Source organism: Phalacrocorax carbo, chromosome 2 (genome assembly GCF_963921805.1).
Source record: "Phalacrocorax carbo chromosome 2, bPhaCar2.1, whole genome shotgun sequence".
In the NCBI taxonomy this organism is placed as follows: Eukaryota; Metazoa; Chordata; class Aves; order Suliformes; family Phalacrocoracidae; genus Phalacrocorax; species Phalacrocorax carbo.
In genome coordinates this window covers 5,007,475-5,034,359 of record NC_087514.1, presented here as the reverse complement: position 1 = coordinate 5,034,359, position 26,885 = coordinate 5,007,475, and the positions used below count along the sequence as shown (strand labels likewise).

The following is a 26,885-nucleotide window of genomic DNA, read 5'->3' as shown; positions in this document are numbered from 1 at the left end:
CAATTGCATTTTGCTCAGAGTCGCCAATATCAATGCAGAATTTTTAGAAGCTATAGTCCTAGCATAAGGCAGTTAAGACCTAATGGAAGGTGGCACTAGAGACTCCTTATAATTTGAAAAGTGATTTGGGCACTGGGAAGGAAGTCTGTCATTTTTTGACAGAAAATTACTTCTCCGCTACAGGTTTTTCTGCCCTTTTTTTCTTTTACAAGATATTGCAGTTTAATAATTACAACAACTATCTTTCAATGCAGTATGAAATACCATTTCATCTCACGTTTTCAGAAACATGTAGCTTGAAGAAAACAAACTGATTATAAAAACTGAGATCTAGATTTATTGAAACCCTTCATCCGAAAGACATAATAATGAGGAAAGTCATCTTATCTAGGATCTCTGCTGCAGAAAAAAACCCTAAGCAAACCTGTACAGAAAAAAACCCTAACCAATTCAGTGTTCCCAGGGAAACTGCAGTATTACTCAGGAAGAACAAAAGATCTACCACATAATTTCACTTCTAGAAGGTATGTTTGCAAATGCTGTTTAAATGATATTGCATTATCATCATCCTGACACAGGTCATGCTCTCACTCTGGAACAGCAATTGAAGTTCTCTGAAAACTCTGACTAAACCACTCTGGTATGAGCTGATGCAGTTCCCGCCATGGAGGAGTTAGGTCAAATTCTGCCATTCCTGTTTCTGAGTCCATGATTCTACAAACAAGTATGATATCATGTTTGAGGAGAGTGCCTTTGCGTTAGTGCCGAGAAGTGATTTTCTCAGTCTTTTGTAAAGGTATCTGTGAGCTGAAAGAGAGAAGACCAAAGTTGCACGAGGAATTTTCATACCTCTCCAAGTGTACAGAGCTCCATGATTATCCAAACTGGGTTTTCTGTAATAACACCAATGAGCTTCACAATGTGAGGATGATCAAACTGACGCATTGTTACTAAAAGGAAAAGAAACAAGTTGGTGTGTTATGTAATTAATTTTTTTTAAATAAAAATAAAAAAGTTGGTTAAGAAGCATTTTGCCTATGACCAGAAAATATAATCACAGTTCTGCAGGACTTGAAACAACTGCTTGCAATCGATAACATCTGGTCATTTAATGTTCTGCAGGCAGTATGAAACACTGCTTGCTTTAAGTGTTCTAGTGCTTTACTATTCTTCGCTCGCAAAAAGTGAACTGCTGTGGAAGGTGCAAGTCATGTGAGGCGCTCTGTCTTTTCTGCCCTAGTTGAGCATAACATAAATTAACATAACGACCTATCAATGCATGACCAATTAACCTGTGCCTTTCTACTAGAAGAGGAGGAAGGAAAAAACAGTATGTATAATTCAATGAGTGGAAAAAATGTGTGTCAGTTTATGACATAGACAAAAATCTCATGTAATTATTATGTTCACATCCCATTTTATTTTCCAGGGACTTAATTAACTTTTCAGTCTCAGCAGTGCATTCACTATATATTTTATGCAATAAGACATAGAGATCATAGAATCATCAAATGGTTTGGGTTGCAAAGGACCTTAAAGATCATATTGTTCCAACCTCCCTGCCATGGGCTGCAACACCTTTCACTAGATCAGGTTGCTCAAAGCCCCATCCAGCCTGGCCTTGAACACTTCCAGGGAAGGGGCAGCCACAACTTCTCTGGAAACCTGTTCCAGCGCCTCACCACCCCCACAGTAAAGAATTTCTTCCTAATATCTAATTTAAATAACCCTCTTTCAGTTTAAGATCTTCACCCCTTGTCCCATCACAACACTCCCTGATAAAGAGTCCCTTCCCCATCCTTCCTGTAGGCTCCCTTTAAGTACTGGAAGGCTGCCTTCTCTTCTCCAGACTGAACAACCCCAATTCTCTCAGCCTGTCCTCGTAGGGGAGGTACTCTAGTCCCCAGTCATCTTCATGGCCCTCCTCTCAACCTGCTCGAGCAGGTCCATGCCTGTCTTATGCTGGGGGCCCCAAAGCTGAACGCAGTACTCCAGGTGGGATCTCAGGAGAGCCAAGTAGAGAGGGAGAATCACCTCAGGTGACTGTAGGTTTCTTTTCCCAGGTAACAAGTGGTAGGACAAGAGGAAATGGTGGCCTCAGGTTGTGCTAGGGCAGGTTTAGATTGGATATTAGGGAAAATGTCTTTACTGAAAGAGTCATCAGGCATTGGAACAGGCTGCCCAGAGAGGTGGTAGAGTCACCATTCCTGGAGGTGTTCAAAAAACATGTAGATGTGGTACTTAGGGAAATGGTTTACTGGTGGACTTGGCAGTGTTAGGTTAATCGTTGGACTTGATGATCTTGAGGCTCTTTTCCAACCTAATCAATTCTATGATTCTACAGTCCCAATATGGACCCCTAAGGGACACCACTCCATCACTGATCTCCACCCAGACATTGAGCCATTGACTGCAACTCTTCTGAGTGTGACAATCCAGCCAATTCCTTATCCACCAAGTGCTCCATCCATAGAATCCACCTCTCTTTTTAGAGACAAAGATGTTGTGCAGGACAGTACCAAATGCTTTGCTGAAGGTTCAGGTAGATGACACTAGTTGCTCCTCCCTTATTCACCAATGCTTTAACCCTGTGATAGAAAGCCACTAAAATTATCAGGCATGATTTGGACTTAGTGAAGCCATGTTGGCTGTCACTGATCACCTCCTTATTTTCCATGTGCCTTAGCATAGTTGCCAGGAGGATCCGCTCCATGATCTTGCTGGGCACAGAGGTGAGACTGACCGGCCTGTGGTTCCCCAGGTCTTCTTTTTTTCCCTTTTAAAAAATGGGGATTATGTCTCCCCTTTTCCAGTCACTGAGAACTTCACTGGACTGCCATGACTTCTCAGATCTGATGGATAGTGGCTTAGCAGCCTCATCTGCCAGTTCCCTCAGGACTCACAGGTGCATCTCATCAGGTCCCATGGACCTGTGCACCTTCAGGTTCCTTAGATGGTCTCAAACCTGCTCTTCGCCGACAGTGGGTAGTACTTCATTCTCCCAGTCCCCGCCTTTGGATTCTGTGAATGGCAGCATGGCTAGAGCACTTGCCAGTAAAGACCAAGGCAAAAAAGTTGTTGATTGCCTCAGCCTTCTCCATGTCAACTGTAGCCAGGTCTTGCATTTTGCTCATATGGGCAGGCGGGGTAGGGGTGGTTGCTGTTGGTGGGATGTACAGTTTCTTTCATCTTCCCTTTTTGTCCTTTGTATCTGAAGAAACCCTTCTTGTTATTCCTCACATTCCTAGCCAAGTTCAGCTCCAGCTGTGCCTTGGCTTTCCTGATCCTCTCCCTGCACTCTCAGGCCATATCCCTACAATCTCCCCAGGATGTATATCCCTGGCTCCACTGCCCATGCATTTTGGTTTTGTGTTTTAGTTTGTCTAAGAGGTCTTGACTTAGCCAAGCTGGCCTCCTGCCTCCCCTGCCCAACTCCTTACACATCAGGATTGAGAGCTCTTGGACCCTATGAAAAATGTCTTTAAGTATCTCCCAGCTCTCATTCACTCCTTTGCCTCTGAGGGCAGTTTCCCAAAGGAATTGATGCACTAGTGCCCTAAATGGCCAGAAGTTTGCCTTTTTGAGGTTTAGTGTCCTTACTCTAATTTTACCCATCCTGTACCCCTCAAGTTTGAGAATTCCACCAGGACGTGATCACTGCAGCCCAGGCTACCTCCAATCTTGACGCCTCTGTTAAGTTCTTCTGCATTAATGAGCAACAAGTCCAGAAATGCCTCTCCTCTGGACGGGCTCTCCATCACTTGGTACTAGGAAGTTGTCCTCAATGTACTCCAGTAGTTTCCTGGACTGCTTGCAGTTCGCTGTGCCACTTTTCCAGATGTCCAGCTGGCTGAAGTCCCCTATCAGGAACCAGACCTACAAGTGTGATGTTTCCTGCAGTTGAAGAAAGAACTCTTCATCAACCTCCTCTTCTTGATTGGGTGGCCTGTAGTGGACACCAACTACAAAGTTTCCGTTGTTGGCTTTGTCTCTAACTTTCACTCATAAGCTCTTGACCTGTGCATTGCTATTCTTCAAAGATAGCTCTGTGCAATCAATCCCATTTTTGGCACAGAAGGCAACTCCCTCACCTCTCCTTCCTTGCCTGTCCCTTCTGCATAGTTTATAGTTGTCAATCACAGCACTCCAATTATGCGATTCACCCCATCAAGTTTCTGTGATAGCAATCAGGTCATAGTTTTCCATCTGGGCAGTGGCTACCAGCTCCTCCTGTTTGTTTCCCATGCTGTGTGCATTGGTTTAGAGGCACTTCAAGCTGGGCTGTCAGCCACATACCCTTTCTAGAGGAGCTTGCCCTAATTCCCTTGAGGCAATTCACAGGTGTTTCCCTGTTGCTTCCTAATGCTTCAGCAGCCCCTGCCTCTTGAGTACATAGAACACCACCCCCTCCCACTGCTAAATCTAGTTTAAAGCTCTGTTTATAAGTCCAACCAGCTTATTGCTCAGGACACTCGTGCCCCACTTTGGTCACTTGAGCCCTGTCAGCTGTCAACAGGCCCGGTTTCTCAAAGGTTATGTCAAAGATTGTAGAAGCCAAGACCTTGAGCGTGGCATCAGCTACGCAGCCAGTCTTTCACCTGTTCAATTTGTCTCCTTCTTCTCAAGTTCTCTTCTCCAGCTGGGAGGATAGAGGAGAACACCACCTGTGCTCCTGATCCCTTGAACATCATTCCGAGTGACATAAAAGTCTCTTTTGATATTTCTGAGTCGCCTCATTGCAGCATTTCTGACCTTACTTGGAACAGTAGGAATGGGTGATAGTCCACAGGGTTTACAAGGCTCGGCAGCATCTCTGTGACATCACGGATGCGAGCTGCCAGCAGGCAGCAAACTTCTCTGGAGATTCTGTCTAGGTGACAAATGAGCCCTTTGGTGCCTCTCAGCAAGAAGTCTCTGCTACTAACGCTCTACACACTTTTCTGCTGGCACCGGTTCTAATGCGGGTGGGTGGTTGGACCAACTTTGTGTAGTTGGCCTTTCCTGGGTCTTGCCTGTTCCTGTCTCTTCATTCTGCAGCCCCAGGGCATCATACCTCCATTGGGGTACTCCAAGGGGAAGGGGAAGATTCCTCCTCCTGCCCCGAGCAGAGACGAGAGTCCAGCCTCCTTTGTCTCATTAGTTGGTTGAGTCTGTCACCTCAGGGTTGGAAACAAGCTTACCTTTCCTTTGCAGAGTCTGAAGGCAGTGCTGTCACTCAGCTTGTGACAGTGCACAATACCACATATCAGTCTCTTGCTCAGATATCCGGACAATACGCTGCCTGTTAAGTTCCTCTTGTGACATGGCTACTTGCTTGAGGAGTTCTCCCAGCTGGGCACACTTGCACCCATGACATCCACCTCTGCCTTCGGATCCTAGGGGGACTTTGAGGTTCTGGAGTTCCATGCAACTTTGGCTCTGGGCAGGTCTTTCAGTTCTTGGGGGGTCAGTCTGGGTGTAGGTGTCCACATCAGGAGGCTTTACCACTTCCATCTGGGTTTCAGTCACAGATTTGCAGTTGTAGCAGGTGGAAACTGTTTTGTTTCAACAGGAGGCTATTTCTGTCTGGCTCCCAGAAGGAAACAGCCTATTTGCCGGAGGCCACCCTCCCTTTGTGCCCTTCCACAGAAACTGCAGCACCACACTGTTTGCCTGCCCTGGTCGCAAGTGCTCCCTAGGGACTGCCTTTTACGGATGTGGGGGTTGGCCAAGGTTGCTCCTGGCCCTGCCCAAGCCTCATCAACCACTCTCAAGACAGCTGCCAGCTCCTGGAGGCTCTCTCCGTGACCCTGGTGTTGCCCGAGGTCAGGAATTCCCCCTGTACACCACTATCCTCCGTTCTGCCGTGGATTGTGCTGGCACCAAAGCTGCTCGCCTTGGCAACTGACTCAATGCTTATAATGTTTTGGGGATGTGTATTTGGTAGGTGAAATGAAGCATCAGTCCTCTGATTAAGTTCTTCTCTTCCAACACATGGATGAGAAACACCCTTAATTTAATCTTGAAGTAGTCTCTCTTTTACATTTACAGTTTGTGGTGTCAACAGAAATACATGGTAATTACCAAACTGGAAAGTCTGCTTCATTTGCCTAAAATTGGAGAAGAATAAAAAATGCTATCTTTTGGCTTTTAATCAATCACAAGCTAAAAGCAGCAGGTGTTTTTGGATTCCTATTCTGATGACCTCTGAATTCTACTTCTGTCCACTGGTACACAGCAGCTGTCTAACCAAGCATCTTGCAACACCACAAATCCCAAGAAAAATCCTTGGACAATGATATTTCTAAGACCTAGTGTATAACAGTTCAGTAACATATTCTCCTGTGAAGAAACTTATGTGGGCAAACTTAAGAGAACATATTCTTTAAAATATTAATGTGTTATGAAAAATACAGAAAAAAAATCAGTAAAACAAACATCCCTATCAATGCCACAGCTTAACACATTAATAAAAAGTAATAAATAATGTGGTGAAATGTCAAATGGGCAATAATAACTGCTAAAATACTACACAGAATTGATGTTAGATTCCTAAATCATTAAATTCCTCTCTTCCCTTTTGACGTAAATGGAACTTCACAGAGGGAAGCTGTTTCTGACTCCTCGAAAAAGTATCTACTGCTAAACTAGTTTATCTGAACCCAATGTTAGTATTAAAAACTTGGTAAATAGAGTGTATATTCCAAACAAACCCCAAAGATTTAGGTTAAGGGTTCTCTTGTGCTAACCTGTCTCAATGCAATTTACAATGCTTTATAACATGGAAAAGTTGCTTCATTGATGTAAAAGTGAAGCAGGAATACAGTTTTAATTATCAAAGCAATGGAGAGGCAATTAACACAAATAGTTTCATATCATATGGTCTTATCAGTTTTAAACATTAAATCCTCCATTGTTGGAAAAAAGGTAGTAGAGTTGTTACATCATTTTGCCACCCAGCTTCTAGAGGTAAGATGAATGAACCCAAGCCATTGGAAGAGCAATAAACATCTCCCCAAACCAGGTGGTTTGTATTTTAGCATATACAAATGCATTAATAGTTACACACTGCCGCACAAAAGCAGACAGGAATGAAGAGACAGGCGCTGCTTGTAAAAACATTTTCTTCCACCTACTTTCTATACTGAGGTGTTCCTCCTTGCAAGATTCAATACTAAGTCTTTTCAGCATTGAAAACTACACCACAACAAACAACTAAAGCCCACAAACATTTTAATGCTCCTAATATTAAAATATTAGGAAATAAATTTCTTAATTCAGTGACATAACCAACTCTGCCTCTCCAGATGTCAGATCTGGGCCTTTTGAAGAGTGCTCTTAAAAACCAGGAGGCAGTGTCTTCTGAGAAAGTTTGCAATCTGAACGCAAACAAGAGGAAGGTAACAGATGGGAATTAGAATAAAAAAAAGAAAGAAGACATGACAAAACTATTAAATCAAAATTGAAAAGCACTATTTATCTGTCTGCTACGCTGGCATTTCCTAATCTGTCAAGTTCACAGCATAATAAGGAGCATTCAATGAGCAATTATTTTCTACATTGTTAAGAGACAGCAGCCTACCTTTGACTGCTAAGTTATTACTATAAGCAATGGTATTTACTTTTCCAACAGCTAGAAATGTAATGGAAAAAATTATAGTAATTTAAGAAAAACCTGACATCCAAAAATAAGAAGCCATTAGCTATGAACACAGATTATTTGAATAACTGGAGAAAAAAAAATCCTTGAACAAAGGAATAGGGAATAAAAGTGTACTGTAACATCTGGCCATAACCAAATAATTCATTGATATAATACAATACCTTTACGAGGTTTATAGATATACAATAGCAGACAATAATAGGCAAGAATTAAGGCCTAAGTCTTGCATCTTAATTTGCTTGCCATACCAAACAGTAGAGAAATCAATAACTACAACACACAGAAGTTTTCTGTTAGTATCCATCTCAACAAAAAGACTCCCTCCATGTGTGAAGTGCACCCTTTGGGGAATGCAATATTTGGGGGCAATTATTTAGAAAGTTGGTTCATTCTATCATCATTTTTAAATCTGAATTTTCAAAACAGATCTTAGATATTACATTTTTAGCAAAATAAAGACAACCACCATTCTAAAGTAATACACTGAAACAAGTGCTATGGGTTTTTTAATTCACTGAGGAGGAAGAAGGAAATAGACGAACAGAGAGGCGGTCAATGCCCAATTCCTGGAAACATTCCAGGGCAGGTTGGACGGGGCTCTGAGCAACCCGATATAGTGGAAGATGTCCCTGCTCACTGCAGGGGGGTTGGACTAGATGGCCTCTAAAAGTCCCTTCCAACCCAAACCATTCTATGATTCTGTGATTCTATGATCTTTAATATTCCAAAACTGGTTCTGAAGTCTTACAGGAGTCAGACATCCCTGTTCAACTCAGAGAAGTCAAAGAACCCCCATACAATCATATCCACAGGCAATGCAAGGATGTAAAGCACTCTTCCTGGCACATATTGCAGAAGAGGAGAAGGTCATGCAATGTATTAATAAAAGATTCACATTAGCATCAGAAGTTTCTGGCACAGATGGCTGCAGTCTTTGCAAGGAGCAGTTACAGAAGCTACCCCAAAAGAAGTATTTTAATACTCACAGGCTTCTTGTAAGAATTTTTCTCTAACGCTGTCTGAGGTGCAGTTTTTACATGTTTTGATTGCAACAGCCATAGCTGGATTTTCCTGAAAGACATTATTGAGAAACAACTGAAATACCACCCACCAAATACAGCCCACCAAAAGCTACATCCTTTAAAATTCTAGCAAAGCTGCTTTACTTTAGAGGGAATTACTATTAGCTAAAATATCTTCAGTTAAGAAATTACATTTTGAAAGCTTGAATATTAAAATATTATCATAATCAATACACCTAGTGTACAACATTTACATCTAATGCACCTAGTTTAAAACATCAAATATTTCCTATGTTAAATTGTACAAAAATTATGACAAAAGACAGCAAGTTTAACTGAATAGTACTGTAAACTTTTTGTGTTATTGAGGATGGTAAACTCTTGACAATATTTAGCAAAAGCAGAGGAAACAAGTAGATATACACCTAAAAAACCCACACTTGACTTACGCAAGCAAGCAACCTGGAAAGCCAAATAAAGGACTTCTTGTGGCTTTTGCAGAACAAAGACTGGCTATAATTTTGAACTTAAACTACAAAGGCAAGTAAAATAAAGATTTTTACATATTAGCTTCACAATCAGTTATATCAAGGGCTTAAAACAGAGCTGAACAGAACACGTATTCAAAATCGGAAACAGATTTTACCATCTGATGGCTTATCCTCTGAATACTGAAAAATGAGAAGCACTGAGACAGCGCAAAGGAGGCCTCTTGGGTCAGGTGGCATCTTTCATCTTCTCTTGCTTTGGTGTGTTTTACAAATACCCTTCCCACAAATTGCAGACAGCACAGAGAAGCTGCAAGCGTTTTTCTCCTGAAAAGAAGCTTTAGGTGTTCAAGCTTCGCTAATATTGAAAACGCCATGACTGACTTAGAAAATGGTATTTTTACAACACAGTGTATCCTCACAGTAATCTACAATACTCAGATGATATCCTTCATACAAGTTCTTAATGGGCTGAAAGCAGCTGGAGGCCTGCTCAAGGACTAGTATGCCTTCCTTCCTACTGGTAAACTGGGAATTGTGCATTGTTTAATGGGAAGATTACAAATGAACCTTTCCCCGAAAGGCTACGCAGTGTTGACGGACGTCCTCACCTAGTTTTTAAGGCCAGTGAGAGCTGAAGATTCATAGAGTTATGTTCTATGTCTGCTCACGCTTGCTCTATTTTAAATCTATTTTTACAGAAAAACATTATCGGAATTAGAATAATATTTATATTTTTCAGGCTTAAATGTCTATTTGCTCTTCAAGTTGACTTTGCCAGAAAATACTAATTAAAACCTTCTCTCACACATAAAAATGCCCATAAACTGACTGAAAAAATGGTGGTAAATTAAGATGATTTTATTCCCTTCTGAAATCAGGATTCAGTAATCAGTACTGGATGAGACCTCTGGAGGGCAGCCAGACCAATCCCTCTCCTGGTGCTCTACAGAGAGTTTCTGAAAAATCTCATAACCAATATTAGCATCAAAAGGAAGAGTTTCAGTGTCTGCAACCAGCAGAGACTCCAGACATTTTGCAAATAAATATAGGAAAGGGCCTGATATCAGGGTTTTGCTGATCTTTGGTTTTCAGGTAAGGAGATAAAACAGTGAATACCGCAAACTGGTAACAGTTTGTGTACTGAGCAGCAAACACTATTTTAAATGACCCTTTTGGATTAATCCCACAGTATATCAGCCTTTAAAGACAGTCTTATTTGAATTCCTTACATCTGAGCAATAGGATCCTGTATTTATACATATATTTTACATACATTTTACATTCATTACCCTACAAATACAGGCTGGTTGTGATATTTCAGGAATACCTAGTAGTAAGCGCATTCAAGAAGAGATGGATGCTGCACAGTCACTAGAATAGAAACTTTCCAAATGCAATGAACAGGGATGAGATATTTCAGATTCAGATCTGAGCTAGCAGAACAAGAGGCCAGAAATCTCCCCTATATTTTTGCACACAAGCTGAATATATACAAGGATGGAAACACTATTGTGTTATTGTAACTGATCTATTGTAAGATTTCTTCCAAAAGTTTAAGTTACTGTGTGACTTATACATTAAAACATAATTATAAAACCACCTTTCTGTCTTCCCTTCACATATTCAAGTGTCTTAAATGTAGTAACATTTTATTAATAAAAGTAATCCGCAGATTGCCATTTAAAAAACTTATACTAGACACAGGATGATTGAATGAAATCTGTTTTCCAATTCAAGAAAAAGAACAGAGACAGCATTTTCAAAACAATAGTCCCTAAGAAAAAGGGTCTTTAATTGGTTTTACAGACCACTAGATTTATCCACCGTGCTCCAAGTTCAGTGAAACACCACTCCTCAAGTACTCCTGTCAACTTGGACAGGATTAAATGGAAGGCAAGGATCTCCCTTAATGCAAAATATATCAGAGCTGCTTTTCTAAATGAAGGTATCAGAAGAGGCTTCAAACCTGTCTGAAATATATAACATTTATCCGTATTTATTTACTTAAAAATTGCATTGAAGAAGTACTTACTTAACCCACTGAGCCCAGGACGCTAACCAGTTCTTTGTGGGAAATACTGTTTCTGAAGTTAGAACTAGATTGTTGTCCACATGAATTATTACTTCATCTATCGAAAATCCAGAGACTTAATTTCTTCAAATGAGAAATAAATCTTCATTTTACACTTGCATTACTAGTTTATTGTTAGCTTGAAATTGGTTGAAATTAAGTAATTTTCCAGCTTTCTCTTGCTTTTTTCCACAAACTTAACTTTTCATCCATTTAAATTGCAATCTTAATCTTTGTGGCAGCAGTGTAGAAAAACACATAAGAACCAGCCTATATTATGCCAAGTCCCGCCAACCTCACTGGTTTCATTGAGATGGCTCTTGTGCATTGGGGTTTTGCTGGATCAGTGCCCAAAGTTTTCTGCATCTTTTCTTTCAGGAGAAAGTAGCAACTTTATTAACACAAGCTTCTTTGTGAGAAATCTTCCCTGTGAGAAACTGTGATCTGGACAGACTGGATTGATTGGCCAAGGTCAACTGTATGAGGTTTAACAATGCCAAGCACTGGGTCCTGCACAACAATCCCAGGCAATACTACAGGCTTGGGGAAGAGTGGCTGGAAAGCTGCCCGGTGGAGAAGGACCTGGGGGTGTTGGTTGACAGCTGGCTGAACATGAGCCAGGAGTGTGCCCAGGTGGCCAAGAAGGCCAACAGCATCCTGGCTTGTGTCAGCAATAGTGTGGCCAGCAGGAGCAGGGCAGTGATCGTGTCCCTGTGCTCGGCACTGGTGAGGCCACACTTCAAATCCTGTGTTCAGTTTTGGGCCCCTCAGTCCAAGAAGGACATTGAGGTGCTGGAGCGTGTCCAGAGAAGGGCAAAGAAGCTGGTGAAGGGTCTGGAGAACAAGTCTGACGAGGAGCTGCTGAGGGAACTGGGGTTGTTTAGCCTGGAGAAGAGGAGGCTGAGGGGAGACCTTGTCACTCTCTACAACTCACTGAAAGGGTCTTGTAGTGAGGTGTGTGTTGGTTTCTTCTCCCAAGTATCGAGTGACAGGACAAGAGGAAATGGCTTCAAACTGCACCAGGGGAAGTTTAGACTGGATATTAGGGAAAATGTCTTTACTGAAAGAGTGGTCAGGCATTGGAACAGGCTGCCCAGAGAGGTGGTGGAGTTGCCATCCCTGGGGGTGTTCAAAAAACATGTAGATGTGGTACTTAGGGACATGGTTTAGGAGGCATGGCGGTGTTGGGTTGAGGGTTGGACTTGATAATCTTAAGGTCTTTTTCAACCTTAATGATTCTATGATAAATATAGTGACATCCTCACTGGAGAAACAGACACATTTGTTTAACATTATTGTCCCTCTCTTGTAGGCTACTGCCCTTCCAGTATAACAGACTACAATTTTTTGCTCTGTATTTCAGCACAGAAGTTAGATTAGCTTACCCTGACACAGTTGGCAGCAGGACTGAACACATCCTAAGCCCAAGTCACACTGAACACTCATAAACACTGTTTTAAACTTTGGAAAATGTTCTGAAGCACTCAACGCTCAGTAGGGGAGTATGGACAAAGGGATGTGTGCTCACCATGCTTGGACACACTCAAAAAAGAGGAAATTGTATGGTTGGTGTTAAAAGCAATGACTTCTAATTCCGACTCAGCCAGTGGCTTTGGTTCAGTCCTGAATAGTTTACTTGGCTCTTTTGATGCCCTTCCCGATGTATTAAAAAAATGGGGAAACAGGAGCAGACAAACTACTCTTGAGCTAGTTTTCTATTCATCTGAAATATGGGGAATATTCTTTACATGTTGATTATTCTGAAAAATAAATGACAAAGTCAATTTTTATTTGTTCTGGAAGACTTAGACCAAGGCATCTAAGAAATAAATTATTTTTTTTTCATTTAACTAGAAGCTTTATTGTTTGTTCATTTTCATTCCAGAAGTGAGGCTTACCGGACTCATGTAAACTCCTTGGTGTACATCTCCAAACTGTCCTTCACCAATGCAGCGCCCCAGTTCAATTCTCTCCCTTTGAATTTCATAATCTCTGGCTATAAGAATATAATGCACTTAAAACACCAAATTTCGGATGAAGGGCAAAGAAATATTCCACAAGATACGAAAGTCAAAGTAAGTCACTCAAATGTCTCACATATGAATAGCTAAGATTAACATTTGTTTCACACCAACCTATACAAATGCTGTATATACACAGTGGAAACCTCTTAAACAAATGTTTGAATCAAAGCAATGAAAAAGGAATTGTGAAATCTAATTTGCTAAATTAACTGCTATGCATTATTTATTTCAATGCAATAGACATAATTGAATCCTCCTTAATTATAGGTAGTAAAAGACAAAGAACACAAATAGCCTTGGGCAATACCAATGATATTGAGTACAGCCTCAGCACGCATCCTTTTGTATGTTTAAGAGAACTCCACTATGCGGTATTTTAGATTTTGGAACCATCAAATGTGCCTGGAGAACTTTTAAAGAGGTAACTGCAAGAAAAAATACAGAAAGAAGAGCATGGCAAATAAAGATAAAATAAAAGAGTAAAATTTTGAGTGCACTACACCTCTAACAGTGTGTAATTGAAGTAAAATTGATGTTTTGTGGACGTATGCAATTTTGTTAAGTCGGTTGTTTAACAGACTGAGAATATACTGATTAAAATGGATCAATACTTCAGCAAAACATTTATCAATTGCAATTGAATTACTTCATTTGCAATTTACTTTCTAGTGGACATGGAAAAATATTTCAGGAATAGCAGAAAAGCATGTACAGTATATGTTTTCACCTCTACTTGTATTATTCAGAGAAAAAAAATGTGATCAACCAGCTTAGGACTTCGTGACCAATGGTTTTGACTTCATTAACACTACAGAAATAATGCCATCTAGAGCTGGATAACAAGGTGGTAAACGCCTTTTTAATTACTTTAAGTACTGCATTTTCCTCTTTAAAATCCCAAAGCTAACTGGTTTAACTATAAATAAATAATGTATATTAAATGAAAGTGAATAGTAAACTTAAAAATTCCACATCATTCCAAATTGCAAGCATACAGGGATGGGTAAAGGGTCTCCTGTTACCTTCATCTATTCCATAGCTTTCTGCAGTGCAATTAAGAGAAAAATCAAATGCTTACTTAAATATAGCTTCTTAAGACACGGACAAACATTTTTTAACATTGTTTTTAAAAATGAAGAAATATACTGATGCAATTTTAAGTTTACATTAGCAGAAGTCACAGGTCTGTTCTTGTGATCTTTACTCAGTCCTTTGAGAGCTGAACACTTGAGTCCACTTCAATCTAGCAAAGCACTTAATGAATTTCACTTCAACAGCCCATCTCTTGGGCTTTGAATTGAAGGCATACTTAAGTGTTCAGCATCATCCAGGGCTGGGCCCACAAGTAATTACTTCCATGAGAATTTAAATGAAAAGATTAGGAAAAAAAAAACCCAAAACCAAAACTACACAATGTTAGTATGTTAAAAAATACAAAGGATATAATTTATCACAGTACTTTTTGATCCTGCAATTATTTTAGTAGAATCATGTAGTGACTTACTGCAAGACATTCAAAACACATTGTTTATTTCTGGAAAACATATATTCTTGCTTTTCAAATATTTATGTTCAAATATATATGTTTTTCAAAACATATATTCTTGTTTTTCAAATATTTTCCACAGTAGTGGAAATGATGTAGTAAACACTGAAGTGACCACGAAACATTCCTGCCACATGGTAAACTCTGGAAACCCTTACATCCATTCATGGTTCTTCAGCAGAACACGGCACCAGTTTAGGACCATCGTCCCCTCTTACACTAACAAAACCCGACGTTTTTGCAGGTCTGTGTATCAACGGATTGTCTACATCTTGAGAAATCCTTGGTTGCCAAAACATGACTGTAATTTCACAAACGCAACTTTTAAAATCAGAATATTAGACTTTCATGTTAAATTTGTTACCCTCAACTGTTTAAGGTTATAATTCAAATATACCATAAGACAAAATCCTTGTGGTGGCTAATGCATAATTTTTTTGACTTCAAAGATGAAGACTCGGAAGAACTTTGAATTTTTGTTTTTGTTCCTGAAGTCTTTCATCTTTAACAAAATTGCATGTGGTACAGATGACTATCAAGGAATTCGAGAGGCTGTCACAGAGCAAGGGTGAGACAGTTAGACAGCAATACACAGAAACTTTCCAAATTGTTTGCTCTTAGCACAGAAATCTTATCCATTCTTTCTTTAAGTGTTGTGTTCAGCATCACAATCAAAAAAATAAAATCTACATTTTGAGACGTAAAAGAAATTTCACTGTGAAGTCACTGACAGCAGCAAAACAGAATTTGGTTTTATTTGCTTCAAAACCTGAACCTGAAAAACACTGAATCTATGAGTTTTCACAACATCATAAAGAACATTTTCTTTGCATACATATTACTTAGAGCTGAAACAAAAGATTCAGTCCCTGCTAAACCAGAGAAGCCTTCGGATAGAAAACTTCCTAAGTTAACTACCATACTTACTTGACGGCATTGTATAAGTATCTTCTTCATCTATAATCTCTGCGTAGTCATCTGTCTCTGTAAAGGGAGGAATTGAAGAGTTTCGGGAAAAGCAGATGAAAACAATTCTCCAGAACAATATCTCCAATTTATCAGGACTGATATGTCACAACCCCCAACTTCAACATTGCTGGGACGCATTTACAATAGCATGAATAAAACTTGCTCATGCATAATTTATGGTATGATAATGACCTCAGTGCCAATTATACTACGTCACATAGATGCATTCAACAAGGAATAAAAGGAAGATTCATTTGTATTCAAAAAAGTTCAAGCTCTGTAATTGAAACCCATCTAAACTGTTGGCTTAAAAAGAAAATCTTTTTAATGGCAAATTCCACTGCAGTAAAGAGAAAACATTATTAATGGATTAAATTGCTTTACCTTCAATAAAGTGTGAATATTAGTTTGCTAGTTTTTTATGTCAAACAGGCAGAACAGACAGTAAAGATGTTCCAGGGCAGCATCTACCTACTGTCAGTGTGGCAAAGTAAGTTATTTTCCATAGTCATCTAGAGTATAAAGATCTTTTCAGCCACACTCTCGCCTTACGCCCATTTTTCTTGCATTAGTCTCAATTTTCCTCTCACGGACAGTGCTGGAAAACAACCAGTTCTCAAATTTTTCTGAAAAACAATGTATTTCTTCCTCTGTTTAAAACTTAGGACTTTTACATCATCTGTTCTCAAAATGCTTTAAGTGGTGTCAAGTAACATCAGAAGGTCCTTCTCTTGCTCTAAAGAACTTCCAGTGTGTGTAGGTCATTTCCTAAAGGTCAGATAAATTCCTCTGGGGGGTTACAAAACCAGTCCACAACAGTGAGATAATTTTTCACTGCAAGGCTGTTAAATTCTACTCACCAACTTCAAAAGCATAGAGAGGTTCTCAAAATTGAATAATTTCAAATCCAGTTTTCATGGTTAGTTTCAGGTGATCGCATACTGGACCACCTTTGCAAGGCATTATTTACTCCCCCTTTTCCCCATCTGCCCTGGAGCATATGTACATCCCTACGACTCCCTGGCATCACCTCTAGAGGTATGATTTCTGAACAATGAATGAGACAAAGCCACAGTGAAACTGGAAAGAAGGATGGGGTGATCCCTTTTGGCAGCAGCCCTCAGTTCAACCAACTTAAGCCAGCTCTGAAACCAGAGCAAGGCTTACAAATATTATACACAAACAAAAGGCTTAATTTTAATACAAACTGAACGTTCAACCATTAGGAAACTACAGGTTGCCTGTAACCTTTGAAGTTCAACACACTTCAGTGAGTAAATGTAGTTTTATGATCCTAACTTTGTACTACTTAAATAAAATTAAAGCTATTTTTCTTTCAAACTCCTGTAGGAATACACCATGTCTTGTAAAAACAAAACCAGGAAATTCTACGCCATTTAAATTTTTGCTAGGCAATTTCTATTTAGGGCAGAGCAAACCAGAGTCACCTAATGAAAATTCAAGTAATTATAAAGACAGTGCACAATTCTAAAAAGGCAGAATAATCCAGAGGCACTAATCTCTTACTTGGTAGTTTATTCCTCCCTGCATTAGAAACTAAATTTTTTTGTAGAAAACAAGCCCAGTTTGATCTGAAAAATAAGCGTATTTTTGATAGAAATCATTAGTGTCACACCAATGTGACCGGGATAAATCACTTTGCTTCCTTGTAAAGACTGTGGTAAGATGTTTTTACCTTTTGTTACGCGTGACAGATACCAACTACTGTTACAAGCTAATATTTGAGGATACCAGAAAGTTCTTAATCTATGTAAAAAAAAAATGTACTGAACAAAAGATATTATAAACATATTTGCAAAGAATTTAAGAAGTTTGGAAACTAGAACTGGTGCCACACTGGTCGTTAAAAAAACAAAAACATTTGTCATATTAGATTATGGAACAGTGCTTACAAAATGTGATAAATGACTTGGCTTGTTCATCTGTTTTAAATTAATGAAGTTAATTCATAATAAAAGCATTATCAGAACACCGCAGAGCACTTTACATATTTTTGATATCTTGCCTCAAACTGTCCTGAAACTAAAAAGGTCTTCAGTAGCTAATCCAAATAAATTAAATGTATGCAATTAACTAAACAAATATTTTTTGTTACACGTTTAACACTCTGGAGAGGAATTTATTATAAGAATATGAAAATAATTCCTATACATGTCTGCGTTGTTTCTGGGAATTAGAGGAAAATTCAATCAAGGCATTACCAGTGATGTGCTCAAAGTGTTCTTCAACAAAGATGACTGACCTCTCTCACATGGAGTCTCTGCCCCACGATTAGAGTCGTGTAGTATGAGACTATTACCAAGTCTGCTGAGACTATGACTACGTCTGCTAAGAGATATTCCAGAACCCACGTGGAGTCTAAAGCAAAACTCAGCTCGGCAAGGCTCTCCAGGCTGCTTCGCAAGAAGGATGTGCCCTAGGAGTCTCAAGAGCTAAACACTGACAACAAAGCAGTGATTCCAGGAGATGTTCTATCTTCAAGGCCCTTGATAAGTCTAGAAATACTAAGATTTAAAAACAGGGCTCATTACTGCTACGCTCTTGCACATTTTAAAACCAGCACTGAACCTTTTCACCTGTTGGTCAACCCCAGATTCTTCTAGATGGAAACACAAATAGGTTGCTTCTGGACAAAGATACAGTGTTGGTGGTACAGGTGAATGAGCCAATTTTAGCTTTACTAAATCTGAATGCATTTATTAAACAGTACAAAAAAAAACATCTTAGGATATTAAATCCGTAATAGCTAATCCACGATCTTAAACACTTGTTTGAAATTTCCCTTTTCATGATTTTTTCCCATTTATCAGAGCCTGTAATTTATAAAAGATAAGCACTGATAAAAAGCTATGTAGGGTTAATATCTAAAATACAACTTCTGAATTTATGACAGAAAAAAATGTCCTTTGAGTTTTTAATGTTTAAGAAAATAAAATTGGGGTAGTATTATCTTTGATTAGATCTGAAGGAGAGAAAGGAGATGAAAAGTTATACACCCCCTTCACATTTTACTGAGAGGAAGGCCACAAGACGTTATCTTTTTTTCTTCTTATCGTCTTACTTTGCATACTTTTATGTGCTTTTAGTACCTCCTACTTACAAGAACAAAGATACATACACTATCAGTAGCAGTTTTGATTTTTTTCCAACATCAGATGGAATCGTTTAGAAAAATAGCTAAAAAATCTCTTTAAAACACCAAAAACAAAACCCAACTTGTTTTCAGAGGATAGCAAGTGAATATTTTCTAGAAAAAAAGACTTCTAAGAAGTCTGGAGAAGTTAAATATTTTGTACTAATTTCAAAGTTTTATAGAAAAACATTAAAATCTGTCTTTAAAATTAGCAGTTTGAGTAGCTGAAACCTGATTAATTTATCCATTTATCCAGTCTACTTTATCTTGTACAGCTTGTTTGTACGCAAGGAGCAGTAGTGGACTACAGAGCACTTTGATGCTACCATGCCTTCAAAGCATCACTTAGTAGATTCACTTCTTACGTAACATCCATTGATCTCACCCCGACCAAAAAAATGCTGTGATACAACCATTTCAATCAAACTGAATGGACACTCTTGCAAGCCTATAAACCTTCTTTGCATCATGCCAGAATTCCCATTGCAAATGCATGCAATACCACATCCCTGTGTGTTTGAAATAGTGTTTCCCTTTTCAATTGCAGTTTAGCAGAAAGTGTTAGTTGCACAGCCTGTGAAGTACAATATTTACTGGCTAATGTCCAAAGCAGACTGCTTTTTAATACTAAAATCCATATAAAATTTATTACTGAAATGTGCATTAAGTGGTATATGGATATAAGAGTTGCATATTGCACGTTAGTAACACACAGACTAGAAAACATATTACCGTCCCCACTAATTTCATCTGCAGATCCAGGTGGCATGCAAGGAAAGAGAAAAACAGGGGGAGAGAGAAGGGACAGAGAAGGGGGAGGGGAAAATATACTATTAAATTCATGAGTAATCCAAAAGTATTCAGACTGCAGTTATATTATATACCTGACTCAAGAGAAACCAGAAAAGCAGCAGAATTTAAGACTTCTCACCTAAAACCCAAGGGACTAATATATGTTCTAAGAAGCTTGTACGATGAAACAGAGTTAATGACTTTCAAACACAAATTTACACAAAAATTAAATTTGGGAGCGGAACTATTTTGATGCATTGTTAAGAAATGCCAATTTCTGGTTTAAGTCAATACTTCGCTACAAAATATATCTCCTACAGCCAGATGAGTCAGTTCAATTTGACTTTTCACACACACTGATGACTTTGGATAACTAGAGCTGGTGTTCACCCTTTCAAAGGAAATGCGCTCCTGCGCTACCACTACAACATGAGTAAAGAACAGAACCAGCTGAGGATTAATCACACAGCGCATACTGCAGTTATACAAAGCTGAAATCTAAACCAGCGGCAAATGGAGCAACTCTACTGGGAAGCTGTTCAAATGAGCACCATACTCCGCATTTACAGTAGCAACCCTATTCCACACCAATACCCACAGCCCAAGCTGATGCACTTTAGACATTATTTGTAAGTAAAAGAAAAATGAGCATTAATGTTGTAAAAATAATGCACCTATTACTCCAATTCTTCTTACCCCTAACAAAGCCAAACTGGTCGAGACCAAATGCTGAACCAGTATGCAGCCAAAAGCATCACTGTATTCAATATTTAATTTGAAGTGATCTTAGCTGATGCTTATTGTTGCTATTCTATTTCATTCATAAGCATGCTGTATCAGGGGTCCAAGAATGAAGTAAAAATATAGTAACCAAAACCCCCATGGGTATACAGGGGCTGCACAGCTACGCAAATGAAATTATTAACATGTTTGTCATTGTAGAACATGATGTTTAAAACTAAATCCCCCATAAAGATGGGGACAAGCAAGTTTGTGAAATGAAAATCCAATTCAATTGGAGGAAAGGGGTAGCAGAAATTTCACGAAATTATTCTTGGAACTCTGTTTACCTGAGGCTAAAGTAGTAAAAAAAACCAGTAACTGCATTAGTATATTCAGCTTTTGGGTTAATAAGGCAGCCTATACAAAGAGCAGTGCAGTACCCTTAGGCGGCGGCTCATGGGAACAGAAGACGAAAGGGAGAAAGCGTCTAGCTTTCTTTACTTTATGCTGACAGTGATTGACTCCTTTACAAAGAGGCAAGAAAAGGGAAGAGAAAAACAGAAACAAATTATTTGGAAATAAAATAAAAGAGACTGGAGAAAACATCTACAATGAATGAACATAAAGGTTTACATTACAATTCTGTATATGCGAATGGTTATACGAATGTTGTTGAAACTCTAAAGCATATTTAGTATTTTCCTTCAAATTCCTTTCTACAGCAAAGTTATTATTTTTTCCATTTTGAGAAGTGAGACTATAATCTATTAAAAAGACAGCTTTTGCCAACTGTATATACCATCCATTCACAACGCAAAGAACATTTGCTACCCCAGAAAGGTAACCCGCTTTTGCAAGCTCCCCATCTAAGTTCTACTAAACTGTTCTATGGCTAAATTCTGGTTTAAGTGGCACTCATCAGACTTAAACATGGGCGTATTGACTTTCTGGACCCTTAAAAGAACTTAACACAAAACAAGTATTTCACAAGCAGGGTTACATAGAACAAGGAAAAACACAGTTTCTCTGTCCCACTGAAATACAGTACTGAGGTATTTTATGATCTGAAATCTGCCACTGGAGTTTGAGCCCCAGTACAGACCTGCCTTACCAGTTGATATTCTAGCTCACCAAGGGGCTCTGGGCGAACGCCCCATGGTACTGTCCTCACTGCCCCCTTTCCTAGTTGCCCTGCTGCATTTCATTAGCGAAGCGCTTATCGGGAGGGGAGATTTAGAGTAGGAGAAAATACAAAGAAGCCACAACTGATTTCACAAGGTGAGAAAGAAGGACACAAGAGGACCCTAAGAACCTGTGGATAGCTGCTCCTTTTGTTTCTCTTGTTATCTGTTTGCTCCTCTCTGCTTTCCTCTTTTCCCTCTCTCTTATCTCAGGAAATGTGAGAGGTGGTTTTAAAAGCCAATCAACTAAAAACCTGCATCTTGTTGCTGGTAGTCCTTCCCTGTCAAAACTCAAGAGCAAGGTCCAGCCACCATGAGTAATACAGGCTGGAGGCAGAGGTGGTAAAAGAGGAGCCCGGTACTGCAGAAGCAGCACACTGGCACAGCATACTAGACAGCGGTGGGAGGAGTGGAGGAAGGGTAGCAAAGGAGAATTGCCTTTTAACAGAAAAAAAACTTCACATTTTTCATAGATTCTGGAAACTTAAGAACCAGCAAAACAGCCATACTTACACAAAAGCACCACCTTATACACAGGCCCGCAATTTTTAGTGGCCAGATTTTGAGGGATAACATGCAGGATTTTTTTTAAAAGGTGTACAAAGTGTGTTCAATCACTGTCTGGTCTGGAGGCTGCATGTTGAATTTCATGCATGCAAATCCAATGGGTAACGCACTACTATGTACAACTCATTCTTTGCTAAGATGGCAATTTTAATCCAAAGTTAAAACAAGTGGATGAGATTTATCATAGAATCCTAAACAACAAAAAAAATACTGCCGGGGTGATTAAACAAACAGAAATCATTCATTGATTGTGAAAATGTACAAGTCACTGAAAATGACAGAACATTTATCAGATTCAAAGCTAAAAGCTAAAAGAGGTGCAAAGGTAGTGGATCAGTATTTCCATGTATACCGTGTTACTGCAGTCCTAGGGACTTCTCTTCCTACCATCATGTAGCACAAATTTCAGTGCTATCATTCTACCACAAAATGTGAGGTAACATTCATAAAAACCTTCATAGTATGAAAGAAAAGAAAAAAATACTACAGCTATTTTAAGAGACTACTGAAAGGTACTGAAATGAGAATAAAGGTATCCAATACTCTGTACTGAAACAGAAGAACAGATACAGAGTCACTGGAAGCAACACAACCTATCTAAAAGGCAAGAGATGTTTCAACTCCTGACCTGTCTGCTCAGGCTACAAAGCTAATTTAAGCTTGAAATGCAGAAAAGCTGTTCACGCTTACATTGATACATCGGTAGCAGAAGCTGACTGAAACCTGACAAAGCTATTTCATATGAAGAGCACATCGAAATGACAAAGGTGGTTTTAATTCATCATGTACATGTCCTGATAGCCCGTGATACTCGGTGCGACTTGTCTTCTGCATTTCACACTTTGCCTTTATGATCTACTGTCTAAAGTTTGTTCAACTTTTCTGCCAGACTACACAGAAGACTGCTTTGTCTTAAACTTACTGCATCTTCAAGGCTAGCTACGAACGAAAGTTTATTTAGGTAAAGAGTTGATTCTAAGTTAAAAAAAGAAGTTCCAACACTTTTTCAGGAGCTTAAAGAGTACCTGCTTGAAATCAATACTACTTAAAAGGATTTCTACCATTCTACACTGGCTTCCAGCCAGGATATCACTGGCATCTACCTCAATGACCATAAAGCTCAGAAATGCTGCTGAAAACTGCACTGGACTTCTTTTTTTATTTAGTTCCTTTTCTCGATACTAAGTATTGTGTTAAAAAAAAAAAAATAAAAAAGAACAAATCACTTGCTGTGCAACAGACTATGTTAGAAAGGAAGTGACCAGGCTAGAGGGCAGTTACTACTGGAGCTCCTGGTTAGGACTGTGTGAGCAGATAACCACTACTGGAAGGCTGAAACTGATAATGTCCCATCCTATTTTAGTCATCCATTCCTGAACCAGTTTGAGCAAAAACCCTGAAAAAAAGATCTGCAGAAGGAACACATCTATTTGTTTTCAGGCTTTTGAAATAAAATGAGCACTATGCAGTTGTCACATCAAGTATGTTTATACATAAACAACAAAACCCCAAACCTAATACTGCATGAAACATTTTAGTCATACCACTTTGTTATTACTAGCAAAGCAAAAGTGTCTGCTCAAATCAAATGAACGGCTCACAAAGGAGGAGCGTAGGAGGGTAAGAACTCTTTTACCAACAACACAGACTGATGAAATCAGTGCAGTAACTTCCTAGGCACTGGCATGGAAGAAATCTGTTTCGGCTGTCACCAGTTCATTCTGGTCTTCTTATGCATGAAAAGAAGCATTTCAGTTAGTCTAAAATACAAAAAGATAACACCACCAGTCTCTTAAACTGTGATGGGAATCTGAAATATTGTAATTTATTAGCATTAAGGGTGTTTTAGACTATATTACCTTATTAATCAGCCGAATAGCTGGGTGAGTTAAGAAGCAAGTAACTCCCTTTGTGAACTTGGAGACTAATGACTTCCTCACAGTTTGTAATATTAACCTGCAGTAAGCCTTAGGCTTGAATGTCTCCCAGTCCTGTGACCATATGGCAGAGCTACAGCTCTTCAGAGCCTTTATATTCTTCCAATTACTTACTAATTTGAATGTATAACTGTGTAACTTATGTGAAGACTGTTAGTCTTTCTTTCCAGAAGCGAGCTACAGAGTACGACATAACTGAGCTAGCAGTCACAGTCATAAGCACACAAGACACAATTTTTTGTCTTAAAAATTTACTCTGTTTGCAGTGACTTGATAAAAAGTACATTAAAAACTCCCCAACTTTACAACCTCATGCAAAGAACACCTTTTTCCCCTACTGACTAATTCAAGTGGAACTAGGAAACAGAAGTCCTACACAAGAAACTCTTTCACAGTTGAGCACAGGGCAGACCTTCATTTTGAGCTCAAGAATCATGAAACAGAGCATGCACTGTGCTTTGCAAGCAGAAGCGATTAAATAAAATTGTATTTGTCTTTCCATCCTTGCTCACAGCTTTGCTTGGGATTAGCCTGTATCGTTCACCCATACATCAGGTCCTTTCATATGCCGACGTCTCCTTCATTAAGAACTTTTTTGAGTGTTCTAATACTGAAATCAGGTGAATATATTTATTATTTTTTTCCCTCCTGTTTGCTGCGTTTTAACATTTGGCTCCTGCTATATTTCAGTTTGTTCTAGGTAATCTACTGGAAGTGTCTCTCGCAGGTAAACTATACCATGTAATTTTTTTTCTGCATGCTAAAATCTCACTTAAATCATGCTTATCGCCTTCAAAAGAGGAATTTTTTCATTCGAATTGATATTCCAGCTAAATGGTATGACTGAATTGGCAACTATCTCCAACAGGATCAAACTATTTCAAACATGAGTAGCACCTTAGAGAAGAACTCTCATGCCACTTCACTGCCATGATCAGGAATGAACCACAGTATGTGATTTAAGTGTAATTGTATCATACTATAAACCTGTGATTCTAAGGCAGAACCTGGAAACTTTCTGAGAAGCCCCTCTTTCAGGATGCTAAAATCCTTCAGGTCCTTCAGAAAGAAAGCTCTCTCCAAGAGACCCGATTTCTCCTTTGCAGGGCATGTTACTGCGATATACCTAAACCATGGGGTGCAGTCAGAATTTCTTACAGAGTCACTATAAGCAAACAATTTTTCTTTTTTTCCTCTACAGAGAGGCAATGGCACACCAGCATTATTAGAAACTTACGCCATCATATTGCCATGCACTTACAGCTACACCCTCTTGACTTTTAAAATGCTATTTGTGTTAGTAACAACAGCCGCGCCAGCTAGGGAACGAGATGACAAACACATTTCTCTTTAAGATGCCTATTTCCCTATTAAAGGCACGTGTCCTGGGGTCTGTTACTTAGATGGCTTGAACAGCCTGCCTTACCATCTGAAAGAGCAATCGTATTTTTAAACACCTTTCAATTTCCTTCACCAAATAAGCACATACTAAAGCTGCAAAGCCAGCACTCGCTTTGAACCAAGACCAACCCTGCAGCGAGCCCTAAAAAGCTCCTTCATGCACATGCCTGGTGCTGGCTCCTGTTCATCTTCTTCCTTACTGTTATCTTTCCAGTTACAGCTTCCCACAAGCATGTTACTTTATTCAGCAGTACCTGAATATCCATATGCCAAGAGTGACTGCTGAGAATCACAGAATCATTTAGGTTGAAAAGACCCTTAAGATCGAGTCCAACCATAAACCTCCTAACACTGCCAAGATTCGTTCAATACTCTGCTTGTTCAATACTCGCTGAAACAAGTGGGCCTGAAATGTCATACTCTGTAGCACTGCATGTATAGTAACGTTTGAGCTACAATTAAAATTATTTACGTCCACAGAATTTTCTAGTGCAAAGGAGGCACAACTATTAGCCAAAGGATGCAAAAGCATATTTATTCTTTCTAGATGTATTTATATAAGCGAGGATGGGGCAGGAGAAACCAAAGTCGTCTGTGTTAGAATTTATGTAAAAAGGGAGCAAGTCAACTAAGACTTCATTGATTTCATTTTATGAAGAACTTTTTATAATATATAATTGACTAGGTAAATTATTATTTTTGGAAATATGTGTATCAGGAAATACGTGCATCCCCTTGCTAAGGCTAGCGTTTGCTATATCAAAACAAACTCCTGGCCAAAATAAGTTCCTTTAGGCTGGAGTAGAGCATTTTAATAAGGTGACTCCAAGCAGAACAGGAGGAAATCTAGTAAATAAAATGATAGTAAACTGGTATGCTGCTTCTTACAAATTTGATATACTATTTGCACACAGCCTTGAAACAGCCTTACCGCTTCCTGAGCGTACACTCTTGGCCAAGTACAAAGAATTCTTTTCTAATGTAAAGACAGAAGTAGAGGGAGAAGGAGATGAAAGTTGGAACCACCTATCTAGTAGCTAAAGCACTCATTGCTTCTGGTGAATCACAGTAACTGAAATGAAAACATCATAGGTATACCAAAGAAATCTGAAATTGAGCTAATTTAATTTGGCTTCTTATTTGTATTTATTCATAATCCTACACACACACAAATGTAAAATTTGAAGATGAAATTATTGCTATACTTTAAAAAAATGGGGAAATCTGGCAGCCATCTTACTTGCACACAGTGAAAGACAGTGCCCACTGCAAGGAACATATAATTTGAAGAAGCGAGGCAAACAAGTAATACCAGAAGAAACAGAAACAGAAGCACGCAGTAAGAGGTGTGTGGTGAAACCTGGT

At 39.1% G+C, this 26,885-nt stretch overlaps 1 protein-coding gene across 6 annotated transcripts in view; it reads right to left on the bottom strand.

Moving 5' to 3' along the window:
- Nucleotides 1–26,885, bottom strand: part of PTK2 (protein tyrosine kinase 2) — a 233,649-nt gene that overhangs the window by 43,834 nt on the left and 162,930 nt on the right. For 5 of the 6 annotated variants that reach the window (XR_010371361.1, XM_064442021.1, XM_064442023.1 and 2 more), the window contains 5 exons: nt 19,652–19,669; nt 15,724–15,780; nt 13,125–13,222; nt 8,629–8,713; nt 850–950 (listed from right to left, as the gene is read on the bottom strand). Coding sequence is in view for 5 of the 6 variants with exons in the window: in XM_064442021.1 (XP_064298091.1) it covers nt 850–950; nt 8,629–8,713; nt 13,125–13,222; nt 15,724–15,780; nt 19,652–19,669 (359 nt within the window). In the remaining variant the exon portion in view is untranslated. The remainder of the gene's footprint in view (nt 1–849; nt 951–8,628; nt 8,714–13,124; nt 13,223–15,723; nt 15,781–19,651; nt 19,670–26,885) is intronic. The other variant, XM_064442019.1, reaches the window with a different exon arrangement.